We start from the raw sequence: 13,457 nt of genomic DNA on the forward strand, positions 1-13,457 counted from the left end.
CGAGAATATGAGGTCATCACTCGAAAATTGCTATCATGTTTGGAGTTGTGAGCATGTTCTCCTCTTCTCAAACTGCAACAAAATTCTCATACATCCCTTGTGCAGAGAAGGGAACAGCAGGGGAAGGGACAGGTGTTAAGAGGTGTGCCCGGTCCTAAGTATGGTATTCAGAGATGTTACTAACATAACATGTAGTTTGGTTCTATTAAATATGATACCCTGTGAAAGGAGTATACATTTAGGAATATATTATAGGCAAAGTCCAAATTGACCTGGAAAAAGAGGATGAAGAGTTCCTGAGCAATGCTGGGTTTGTGTCTTTCCAACCCCCTGTTCAGAGTCTGGAATTGAGTTACCATAGCACTCTTCTACATAAGAATGAAGTGGTAAAGCTAGGTTAGTTCAGATTGTTACTAAAATATTAACACCTGATTTCATACATGGGTAAGGTGGCTGTATTGTTGGTATGTTGAGTGGAAATGTCCTGATATGGTTATAGATTCATCCCATTCTAATTATTTATGTGGTGCCTCAGGGTTGATTAATAATGCATGGATTCAGCTGGTATGGAAATGGATACTTTTTTCTAACACCTTGTGTATTTCTGGAGAAAGTGTACTGCCATAAATACGAATATTAAAACAAAATATACGTAAATACACAATAAAAAATGCTCAACATTTAGTATAAAGTAGTACATTCATTTTGTGATGGCTTCATTTTTTCCCTTTATGTGTTTCCAAGCAGCGTGTTATCTGAACACCCAAGATTTCTCTTCCATGCTTGGATAAAATAACTAACCTGCTATTTGCCCTATGAGGTGTTAGGGGCAAATAGCAGCTGGGTTTGGGGGTACCTTTGGCAGGAAAATGGCAGAGAGTTAAATGGATACATCTGTATGAAGTACAACACAAAGCAAAGATAAAGCTCTTCTTGTTTCTAAAACTCTCAACAGGGAAAATGGAAAGCAAGCATTTGAGAATTGATAGATGTTCACTGAATATAGACTATTTGCTTTAACTGCAGAGCTATTTGTGGAAAAACCTGGAAACGAGACTCGCCCTTTGGGTAAACCTTTAACTAGTTCTCATATTATATTTGTAATATCACCTTTCAGTCAATTTTACGATGGTAATCCAGCCTGAGGGCACTTGCTGCTTTGGCAGTATACAAATCTGATCAATCAATAAATTGCTGAAATAAGATTAAAGTCAACTTGATCTGGTTTCTGTGCATCTTATCCACCAGTCCAGGTGTCCTCTACCACTTAGTGTTTGTTTTTATGGATTCTTGAAAAAAGGCTGCCTCTTTAATGCAGACAGGAATATATTTTGTTCAATATAGTGTATTTAAAACTCTCACTGTCCTGATAGTATCTTGGCAAGTGACTTGCTGGCTTTGCCTTGACAGGCAGGTTGGAGAGAAACTACCTACTGTATATACTGTGTTCTGAACTGATGGATCTGACGCACAGAAACTAACTTAAGGTAAGATGATACTTCAGTCTGTATATATAGACTACTCTGTTTAAAGCAAGTTGTCTTTCTGTCATTATTTATAAAATGCACACCCAAATCCTGATGGTTTGTACTTTGTGGTTTTGGACTAGAAAAACTTTTTTGTGTTGTATCATATCTGTATCCTGTTCTTCTCCATGGAGTTCAGGGAGGCATATATGGGGTCCCCAGTGACTGGCCCTAGGGCACCTGGTAACTGTCTCCAAAAGTCAAAGCCGAACTTTTATCAACTACACAGTACTGAGTGTACTGTGCATACAGTGTGACTTCTAATTCACTTGTACCACCCATAAAATATATATTAACCACAATTCTTTTCCAAACACTGTTATTCTTTAAGAACTGTTAAATTGTAATAAAAGACCACATTCTAATGTTGGAATCCCACTTCCTGTTTTTGGATTATTTGAAAATGCTTTGTTTGTGTTCATAGCCTGCAGTTTTCTTTTTATACTGGCGATTTAATGTTTTATTTACTCACTCTGTAGCAGTAGGTTATTTAAGTAAGCCCCATGGTCTTATATAATTTCATTTCACTGTAAATAGAATTAAGCATATTCAAGTTGCTGAGCACTGCTTGAAGAGTTTTCTGTAGACTTTTTGCAATACCATTAACAGATGTTATAGATTTCTTCATATAAGCAGCCTAAACTATTTTTGTGGTGTTGGATGTTGCTCAGAGCTCCAGCTCATGACCCATACAGCTCTGCCTTCCCTGACTCAGGATAGATTTTATCAAGATCATTTAAGGGTAATAAATGGTCTCTATATCTAGAAAGTCTACATCTTAGCCATTCTTTTAGTATTGTAGGTTCCTTAAGGCTGCAATCCTATGCATCTTTAGACAGAAAAAAGTCCTACAACTCCCAGCATGCATCCTAAACATGCATACGATTGTACTCTAAGTAGGGTAAACACCATGGGGTAACTTCAATTGTGGCATTTTAATAAAGGTAATGAAATGATCTTCAAGTACCCGATTATATTCTGTGACTAAAGAGTGTTTTTCAATATGTATTAGGTGTGAGTGTGGACCTCTGTGCGCTATAGACAGCAATGTTTGTAGTGTATCAGCCTCAAATGATCAAGCACAAGAATCTAATGTCAGTGATCATTTCTTGAAATGTTGCTTTGTTAATGTGCATGAGAGAGGGATAATGCTACTAGTGTGAATAGTGCTACTAGCATGATTTAGCAGAACAAAGCATAATATGGATTAAAATTAGTCACAGAAGACTACAGTGGGTTGCCTAGCTGCAGTTTTTTGTACAGTAGCTTGTCAAAGCACCATATGAAAATAGCTACATTTTGTGGGAAAATTAGTATGTCACAACCTATATATTCAGTTGTGAACTGTGCTGTTAGATAATGAATATTCAAATATTTATGTGTTTATATTTTTGTTCAATCATCTTTTTTTTTTTTACTTATCTAGAGAAGTTGGAGGTTGCCCCACCATCCACTGGACAGCTGAAACATGGTAAGTTCTTAAGGGCACAATCCTATGCATGTTCAGGCAAAAAAAGTCCTATAACTCCTAGTGTGCCCGAGGCAGCAACACTGGCTGGAGCATACTGGGAGTTGTAGGAGTTTTTCTATCTAAACATGCTCAGGATTGTGCTCTAAGTGTCTAAATTGTAGAAAATAAATAAATTCAGAGTTGTATTTTCTGGGGGTGGGGGATGGGGTACCTCCATGTTCTGCCTCTTAAATTTTTTCCCTCCCATTGACACTAATGGGAAGGATAATAAGTACCTTTTTCGGTCCTCATCAGTGGTGGAAGGTCCACAATATCCAAAGGCCCTTAGAGCGTCCTCCTAGGGATCATAGGACTGCAGCTTTAATTGTGTGGGAGACTTCCCTAAGGAGCATTTTCTGGGGGCCAGTGCAAGGCATGGAGTTGAATATACTGGACATAGTGGGCTACTTTAATCCAGTTATCCTAGAACTCTTCTCCTTTTTTCCCTCCCCTTCCCCCACATTATGAATCAATTACAGAAATCATCAGATTTCATAAAATGGGTTTCTATACAGAAGCAATTCTTTACTAGTGAGGTAAACAGTGGCAAGAAGGTGTGGAAATAGAATGGGGCCAAACATTTGTGATTGTGGTTGATTTCTACATGTAGACAACTCCCCCCTCCCTCTCACCCTGATCCCTTCCATGCATGGAACTATCTGGAGAAACTTCCAAATCAACTGCATCTGCTGCAGCAGCCACTTCTGTGTTTGTAGAGCACTTCGCACACATCACTGGGAGTTAGTTTTGTACAGGATAACATGGAGAGCCCTCTGTATGCTGAATTATATTCAGAAAAAAATCCATGTCCATTCCTGTGATCTTAAACATATCCCAGTTCATATAGAGGCTTCTTCAAATAATTTCAAAGATGGGGAAATCAGAATTAAGCTGTGGTTTGCATATGTGAATTGCAAACCTGTAAAAGCAGTCCTGACACATCTCTCTGCTTTTCTTCTAGTGTTCTTCCACAATGCAGTACCTTTTGTAGGGTTTGGATTTTTTGATAATGCAATCATGATTGCTGCGGTAAGTCATGTACCTTTTTGGTATTAAACTTGGGCTGTATTAGGTTATATTTATCTCTTTACAGTAATATATAATGGTTTCAAGAAGGCTTTTATTATTTCCAGTTCTGTCTTAACATTCTGTTTAGATGTAATATTGTGCATACTACCTTTTGGGGTTTCCAGGAAAACTGTGAGAAGAAGAGCCTGCTGTTCCTAATGCCTCCTTCACTTTATATACATAAACAGCACCAGTAATGTTGTATTTGTTAATATGTAGGTAGTAATGAAGCTTTTTGTTAAAATACTCTTAATTATTTTTAGGGCACACAAATAGAACTATCAATAGGAATTGTGCTTGGAATTTCTACTATGGCAGGCAAGTAATCTATGTTCATTGACTGTCCATGTGGGTTTTGTTGTAGCTGTTCGTAAATCCAACATCAAATCTCACAAGGGAATCCGTAACAAACCACTTCTGGTGCTTTTTTTAAACTGAAAGTGGCCTGGGGCAGGTTGTGTCTGAGCATAAGGAGAGGTTGCTTAACCTTTCACCTCCTATTTTTAGCTTGAAATCAACTTTTCAGAGCTTTTCAGAGCTTTTCCATCCATTTTGGGGGGAGAGGCAGGGTCCCTATGGTGTAAAATGCAGCTTGTGGAAGGTGCATTGGAGAAGGAAAAAGTTCAGGGAGAAAGGGCTAAGCAGCCTCTCTTTACATAGCCTCCTGCTTTTATGCAGCCTCTTGAGTTGCTCTGTTTTTTAAGAGGAAAGACTCTCCCAATGTGGATGTAAAGTGTGAAGGGCTGCCCTCCTCCTCAAATGCCCAGTTTTGGAGAGGAAACTTTCTAAGTAGCTCAGGTTTTTTGTATGTTTTTTATTTTATGTTGTAAGCTGCCTTGAACATTTCTTGAGAAATAGAAAAGGGAAAAGGAAAGGTTCCTCCTGTGCAAGCACCGGGTCATTACTGACAGCTAGAGGGATGCTGCTTGCGCTGGCGTTTTCATGGCAGACTATAGCGGGCTGGTTTGCCATTGCCTTCCCCAGTTGTAGAAATAGAAAGGAGGGATATAAATTCTCTAAATATAATAAACTGTACTTAGTAGTTCAAATCTTAGAGGTTGGTTTGCTGTGAAGAAAACTGATGGAGACCTAGTTCTCATCTCTAAAGAACATAAGAGTTGTGCTGGATCAGAGCAGAGGTCTATCTAGTCCAACATGCTGTTCCCATTGTGGCCAAACAGATGCCTATGGGAAGGACAGAATCGGGACATGAATGCAGTAGTATTCTCCCACTTGTGTTCCCCAGCAAGAGGTGTTCAAAAGCATGCTGGCTCTGATACTAGAGGTAATACATAGCTGTCATGACTAGTAGCTGTTGATAGCCTTATCCTCCATGAATTTGTCTAATCCTCCTTTAATGCCACCCAAGTTGGTGGCTGGCATTACATCCTGCAGTAGTGAATTCCATAGTTTTAACTATGAGCTTTGTGAAGAAGTACACCCTTCTATTTGTCCTGAATATCTCACCATTCAGCTTTGTGTTGGATTACCCAAGGTTCTAGTATTCTGAGAGAAGAAGAGTATCCCTATTTGTTTTCTCCACTCCACACATAATTTTATACACCTCTTTCATGCTCTCCTTTACTTACATTTTTTTCTACGACCCAGCAAAAGCATTTTCACTTTTTTGGCACCAAAATTTTTGCTATTAAAGTATGTAAAGCAACAAGGAAATCTCTGTTGTATAATTGCACTTAGTAAAATATCTTCTTTTTAGATTAAAGTATGGTAGCATATAATGTTCTAGAAAAAGTTTAGTAATATTTGAAATAGTTTTCTTTTAAATTTTAGGTCTTTCATTCAGTATGGTTGGGTGGCTGACAGTGAATCCAAAGGCAAAATATTAGTAATAGATTTTTAATTCATTTTCATTTTATTAGGGAACCAGGTACAGGTGTAGCCAAAGATTTTTAATTCAATAACCTGAGCAGCTTTCTATGGGTTAACATACCCACAGAAATAGAAACAAGTTTTATGATACCAGTAACTAGGAATATCTGAAGCTGCCTTATAGTGAGTCAGACCTTTGGACCATCTTGCTCAGACATGTCTATACTGACTGGCAAAGGCTCTCCAGGGTTTCAGACTGGAATCTTTCCTAGCCCTACCTGGAGATACCAGGGATTCAATCTGGGACTCATTTCCTGCAAAGCATTGCTCTAATACTGAGCCATGGTCCTTCACCCAACTAGTGGAGCTGTTTTAAATAAAAGTTCAATGGAGCAAATATTTTAACGCTTTTGGAGAAAGCTGCTGGCTTTAGCTTAAATCTAACATTGTGCTAGCAGAAATCCATGAATGTGACAGGACTGTCTCCCTCTGTCCTCCCCAGTGCAGCCCTGTGCATCACCCAAAATCAGCTCCAGAGGGTTTCCCAGCTCTCTGTAGCAAATTTTGAGGGTGTGCAAGGCATTGCAGGCAGGAGGGTAAATCACCCCTTCCCAATTCCACTGATGGAACTGCTGCCATTAGTGGAACAACACAATTGGATTCAACTCATTGACTTTTAAAGACCTAAATGGCTTGGGACCAGAATATCTCAGAATTGCCTTCCTTATGAGTCTACCTGAAAACATTATTCCTCTTCTGAAGCCATGCTTCAGGTACCCCAATCTGTCCGAAATAGCTGAGGTGGGAACTAAAGGGCTTTTTCAGTCCTGGCACCCATTATGTGGAATATCCTCCCAATGGACATTTGCCTAGCCCCTTAGCTGCTTGTGTTCAGGCAGCCTGCAAAGACTCTTTTATTTTGTAGCTTTCTATCCCTAAGTTGTGTTGTGTTCCTACTGCGTTTTTAGTCTTTCTGTTTTATTGATATCTTTCTAATTGTGTACTCTTTTATGTTTGTAAGCTGTCTTGAATATTTTATAGAAACTTGGGATAGACATGTTGAAAACAATAGTCTTAGGAAAATTTTGGGTTTTGAGCAATACGGTATTTATAAATAAAAAGCCCTTAGCATTTATGCATTATTATTATTTTATTATAAATTACTTCATATAATGTTTGTGATTCTCCAATATCTAGCTGCTGCCTTGGGAAATCTTGTTTCAGACTTAGCTGGATTGGGGTAAGTTTTTAATTATATTTTTGGAGGCTTTAAGTATTGTCTAATGCCCAAATTTGATTTTAGTAGAGAGCAATCTCAGTTAATCCCAGGTCGTAGTCTGAAGGCACATGAGGCAGCCACCTTGCTGAAGCTAAGCAGGTCTGGGTTTGGTCAGTGCTTGGAGGGGAGACCACCTGGCAACCACATGTAGCCACCTTGAGTTCCACAGTGGAAGAAAAGTGGGGCATAAATGTAATAAATAAATAAAATAATAAAAATATGGGTCAAAATGAAGCTAATACCATGTAAAACATCATATGCCAATACTGAGCATGGTGCTGTTTAGAACATAGAAGTAATGCATTTCCAGCCCAGCTACTTTTGACCACAGCGGGTGTAGATTAGAGCTGTTTCTTGCCCTCCGTGATAACCCTGAAAGTCAGTATTTTCAAGTGTTCATATTGATCACCTGAAATCTTGAGGCTTTTCAGATGTTTGGTCAGTAATGTTTTCCAGAAATCTTTGAATGGAAAATTTTGCAGTGCAAATTAGGTTCATTGCATAGGAAATTTTTTCAGTTTGTATCAGAAAATGTTCTGATGCTCTAGAGCAGGGGTGGGCAACTTGTGGCCTTCCAGAAGTTTTGGCCTACAATTCCCATCATCCCTCACCATTGGCTATGCTGGCTAGAGCTGACAGAGGCCATAAACCCAACCGTTTGGAGGACAAGTTGTTCACCCCTTCCCTAAAAAGATTTAACTTAGCATGTTTATTTTACTTGTATTTAGTAAATAAAGCTTTAAAAAGTACCCCATGTTAATATTTTGTCCCAATACACCATATGTATTTGACCTGAAATATTTGAGGGGGAAAATTAAAATACATGAATGTGATTTAAATGTTATATTATGTAGAGTTTTTTATTAGTATACTTGTAAAATTGAACGACAGTAGCATGTACTTCCCTTACATTGTTCACATTTAAGAAAAGAAGCAAAGATACTGAAAACTGTTGACATACTAATTAATTTTAGCAACCAGACAAATGTGCATGATATGCCGACAATTACTCATCTGTTTCAACAGAGCAACTCTCTTGCACTAAGGTTGTTGAGGCACCTTCAGTTTCACTGTCACTATATATTACTTCCACTTCACTCTGAGGCATATATGTATTTCAGTGACTGATGGAAACCATCTTGTACTAGATTAAACCCTAACATCCTTTTGGTGCTCAGATTGCTACGTTGTTACAGCATTTATGTATGTCACAATCAATCCAAATGAAATTGTATGGTCCAGAGCACGGAAAGAGAAATGTCTTACAGGCCACGCTAAGCAAAGAACCATACAACCCTTTAACCCTTTGTCATTTGTTATGCTCTTTTCACAGGAAGGAAAGCTGCCATTTGCTTTCCTTCCAGTACAGCCAGTAGCCACATGGGCCTCTCCTCCACTAAGGTTTTGATCCAAATTGAGCCCCCAGTGCCTTCTATTTTCACTTAAAAACCATTCACACAATTGCTAATTCTCTGAATGGTATAACATTTAATTATATAAGAAGAGCCATGCTGGATCAGACCAAGGTTCCATCTAGTCCAGCATTCCGTTCACCCCGTGGCCAACCAGCTGTCCACAGGAAACCCACAAGCAACAGCACCCTTGCACCCATGTTCCCCAACAGGTTTGGTGTTGAATTGCATAGAGAAGTCTGAGCCATTTATCATTTAACACCCCAGCCTCTGGAATATGAATGCTGTCACTTTTACTAGTCATGGCTCTGAGGGTCAAATGAGTTATGCAGAAGAATTGAAGCTTTTGGTATGTCTATTATGCTGTTGTTCCATTACGTCTGGTACAGCGATGGTCTGGAACTACCAGCAGAGTTGTGTAGGTGAACATTTCTGTTTTTGGAAAAACACCACCATTCTTGAGTCACATCCCCAAATTACTGCTGTGGGAGAAGCATTACAGAAGAGATCCTACTGCTATGTATGGTGTGTATGGTGTTTGTGTATTTACAAAGTATATGGAACAGTTTACATGGTACCATTGAAATACTAGCTTTCCAGCTTTATAGGCTTGGCTTTCCAAAGTACTGGTTTGGCAGTATAGGTTTTGTGTGGACAGAAACTTTAATCACTCACTGCCTCTCCACAACCAATAAAACCTGAGTATGTTGCAACTGGTATATTAGTAGTAAAGGAGGGAGGTTTGCATCAAACTCTAAACCACGCCTTGTTTTCGAAAGTGACAGTTGCGCGCCCCCCCCCCCCCCGTTGAGACGGGAAGTCACGCCCTAGCTGGAAGCCCCACGTATGCGATCAGCTGACCTGGTCATATGACCTTCAGGGTCACCTGACGGGGGTCATGTGACCCCTTTACGAACTCTCCATGCCACCGTGGACCCATAGGAATTGGTTTTAGAGCGCTAGGGGCACAGGCTCGGAAATGGCCCATGGTGCCATTTCCAAGCCGCGCCCGAATTGGCCCAGCAGGGTCATGTGACCCCTCTACGAACTCATCACGCAGCCGTGGACCAATAGGAATTGGTTTTAGAGCCCTAGTGGGTACGGGTGCAAAGATGGCCCGTGGGGCCTTTTCCAGGCCATGCCCAGATTGGTCCTGTGGGGTCATGTGACCCCTCTACAAACTCGCCACGCCACCGCCGCCCAATAGGAAGAGATCTTAGAGCCTAGCCCTGTAAGGTCATGCCCCACAACCCCATTGACCAATAGGGACAGCCTTGCCCCCAGAAAAACAGCCTTTTATCATTCCCAGACACGTTTTTTGCACAGAGAACGTGGCACGGCCAAGAGTGACTGAGGGACCTTCGGGTTTTACTCCTCCCCTGGTACCCTTTTGCATTCAGCCCAGAAAGATGGAAACTGCACCTATGACACCTGGAGTCATAAACAGTAAACCAGGGAAGGGAGCTGTTGTCACAGCGACTGTAACAGAGAGCTTACCTTTAGCTGTATTTCCCATGGGGCAAAGAACTTTTCCTGAAACTGAGTTACATGCCGCTTGGAGTATGGATAGCACTGAGGTGAAGCCTGTTGAAGACATGGATGGCGGGGTGCTTATGAAAATAGCCACCTCGCCTTTAGAGAAAATGGAGCTGGGGGATCCTGACACAACCTGGTCTACTTTCCGCACATCCCTTGAGGATCTGGGAGAGGAGATGGAAGTTGTGGCAGAGAAAGGAGGCACACCAGTAAGTGTTTATTTCTGAGATTTGTTCTTAATAGTATTTAGAGAGCAATTCCGGGGTGGGGATGGGGGTACATGCTGCTGACTCTATGTTTTTCATTGTGTTACACAGGAACATAGAATGTGTGGTGATATTGAGAACCTGAACATTGAGATTTCACCAACAGTCAACTTTTCCTGCTTGTCATGTATTTCCCCAGACACAGTCATAGAAAGATAATGCTTTCTGTGGGGGTTGTTTCTTTTGCACCAATAAAAATGCTTTGCAGTAACCCTACGCATCCATTCTTGTGTTAACCTACAAAATGTCAGAGCATGAAGAAATTCTAAAGAAGATTTATTATACCCCCGGTGATGTTGGGAGTTTGGGTGGCGTGAATCCCTTATTTCAGGAGGCAAAGAAAAAGAGCAAAACGCTGGTCAGAAGAGAGGTTACCAAGTGGCTCTCAGATCAGGAGGCTTACACACTGCATAAACCAGCCAGGATCCATTTTATACAAAATAGGACCATAGTGTCTGAAGTGGATGCACAATGGCAAGCCGATTTAGTCAACATGAAGCAATTTTCTCAATACAACAGTGGTTACAAGTATAACAGTGATAGACATTCTGTCTAAGTATGCCTGGGCTCGCACTCTCAAAGGCAAAACGGGCAGGGAAGTGTCTGGAGCTTTTAAAGCGGTTTTCACACAAGATGGAAGGCAGCCTATCAAAATACAGATGGACAAAGGAACAGAGTACCTAAACAAGGATGTGGGTCATCTATTCAAAAAACATGGGGTACACCATTTTGTTTCCAATAATGAGGTCAAAGCTGGGGTTGAGAGGTTCAACAGGACTTTAAAAACAAAAATGTGGCAGTATTTCACAGCCAACAATACCTTCACTTATATAGACGTGCTACCGCAATTCCTAAAAAGTTATAAACCATAGCTTTCACAGAACCATCAAAGCTAGGCCTGTGGATGTTAATCAGTCTAACTCCCTGGCCTTTTGGAAAATAGTCTATGGGAGCTCTGTAAAAAGGAAACATGAGGCACCCCTGCTCAGAAAAGGGGACCATGTGCGGATTTCTAAAAGCAAGGGTGTCTTTGCAAAGGGTTACGAACAGAATTTCACCACAGAGTTATTTATAGTGGATCAAGCCATCCAAAGAGCAAAGAGACATGTCTACCCGTTAAAAGATTATGAAGGAGACACAGTAGTGGGGACCTTCTATTCTGAAGAATTACAGAAGGTTAATGCCACGGAGGATAGCGTGTACAGGATGAAAGAAGTCCTGGCTACAAAGGTAGGGGTAGGAGAAAGTATCACCTAGTGAAATGGTTAGGCTGGCCTAGCAAGTTCAACAGTTGGGTGCTCGCTTCTGATCTTTGTGAACCTGTATAGAAGGGCAGAACATGATGGGTGACAGTGGGTTTTACATTACCCTGCCTAGTAACGCCTGTGCAGAGGTTTTCCCACAGAACACCATCTCTGCATTTACTATACGCCTAGCAAGATCTCTGGACCTTCCAGGGTCATGGGAAGTGGGTCTGGTTGAGATACAGTACCCGCACAGCTGGTACACTTTAACTAGCCATGCACACATTGAAATTCATCAAGGGAAAAGCAAGTGGACCTTCTTTCTGTGCAGTGGCTATTATGCGAGCATTCCTGATCTGGTCGAAAACATTAACAAGCTTATACTAGATAAACCAGGTGGCCCGGAAGCGATTATGCACTATGATGCGGTGTCTGGAAAAGTTGTTGTTAAAGCCACAACACCGTATAGCGTAGTAGCCAATACAGAGCTGATCTGCGTATTGGGGCTGTTAACTGGAAATTCTGACATTACCGGCGGCTTTAACACCTTATACACAGTCTTTAACACAGACATAGTGGAACACCAGATTGTTGGGGACTTTTATGTACCTTTACTGTGCTGTGTGCCGGTGCGTGGACAGAACAAGGAATGTGTCAATATTGGGTATGACAAGCCTCACTACATACCTGTGAGTAAGCATCACATTGACACCATCATTGTTGAAATAAAGACAGATCAGAACAAAAGTGTACCATTTCGTTTTGGTAAGGTGGTTGTGAAGCTGCACTTTTGCCCCCGGAGATCCCAGGTATTTTAAAGTTAAAATGGTCATCCTAAAACATGGGGAACCTACCCTGAATAGGGGATATTAAAGGGCCTAGGCTGGAAATGCAGTGCCAGGATTCCATGGCGCCCCTGTTATGTACAGGGTGGGGATCGGTGGGATTTTCAGGAGCCTTTTCTGAAAAGCAGTTCCCCTTTTGAGAAGAGGCTTGGACATCATCAAACCCCACACGAAGACTGCTGCACGTAATATTGCTAAAGATGTGGCTGGTCACGTTACTCAAGCAGTTCTGAATAGAGTGAACAATCCACTTTCTCAAGAGGGGTCAGGCCTAATGTATATTAAAAGGAAAAGGAGCCAAAAAAGAAAAGCATCACGGTTGAGATTGATTGGACCACCCCACCCCCTTAAAAGAAAAGTTGTGAGAGGAAAGATGTCAGAAGCGACGTGTTGTAAGAAAGAGGAGACATCCAGCTGCATCAAGTAGAGATATATTTTAGACTCAATCATGGCTTTTATCCACTGCGGCTCTGAATAATGTACTGAATCTGAATTGGATCTATTCAGCATTGGTCCTACGCAGACCAGTATTGAGATAAGTTTGTTTATCGAAGTACCCCCCTTGTCAGCCCTGACAGAATCTGCACCCCTACACGTCTTCATTGCAGGAAATGGTGAAGATTATATGGATCTAAATAACACCTTGCTCTATGTGTGCTGCAAAATTGTCAACGAAGATGGAAGCAACATTGCTGCAGATGCGGCAGTAGGCCTGGTGAATTACCCCATAGCATCCATCTTTAGTCAACTGGATGTAACGGTGGGGGATCAACTTATAAGTCAGAGTAATAATTCTTACCCTTATCGTGCTTTCCTTGAATCTGTGCTGAACTATAGTGAGGATACTCTGGCAACACAATTCTCAGCAGGCCTATTTTACAAAGATACAGCCGGGGAACACGAATCTGCGGGTCTGGACAGAAACAATCAAGGCTTCATTA

The 13,457-nt window shown here is 41.0% G+C and overlaps 1 protein-coding gene across 6 annotated transcripts in view; it reads left to right on the top strand.

Moving 5' to 3' along the window:
- Positions 1-13,457, top strand: part of TMEM65 (transmembrane protein 65) — a 64,976-nt gene that overhangs the window by 15,853 nt on the left and 35,666 nt on the right. For 4 of the 6 annotated variants that reach the window (XR_014789989.1, XR_014789988.1, XM_084848831.1 and 1 more), the window contains 4 exons: positions 2,953-2,997; positions 3,998-4,065; positions 4,368-4,422; positions 7,132-7,174. Coding sequence is in view for 2 of the 6 variants with exons in the window: in XM_084848831.1 (XP_084704957.1) it covers positions 2,953-2,997; positions 3,998-4,065; positions 4,368-4,422; positions 7,132-7,174 (211 nt within the window). In the remaining 4 variants the exon portion in view is untranslated. Of the gene's footprint in view, positions 1-1,410; positions 1,488-2,952; positions 2,998-3,997; positions 4,066-4,367; positions 4,423-7,131; positions 7,175-10,478; positions 10,639-13,457 lie in introns of those variants that run through there. The other 2 variants (XR_014789987.1, XR_014789986.1) reach the window with 2 other exon arrangements.

This window comes from Heloderma suspectum, chromosome 4 (assembly GCF_057233095.1).
Source record: "Heloderma suspectum isolate Gila_16-S chromosome 4, 16-S_ref, whole genome shotgun sequence".
Taxonomy (NCBI): Eukaryota; Metazoa; Chordata; class Lepidosauria; order Squamata; family Helodermatidae; genus Heloderma; species Heloderma suspectum.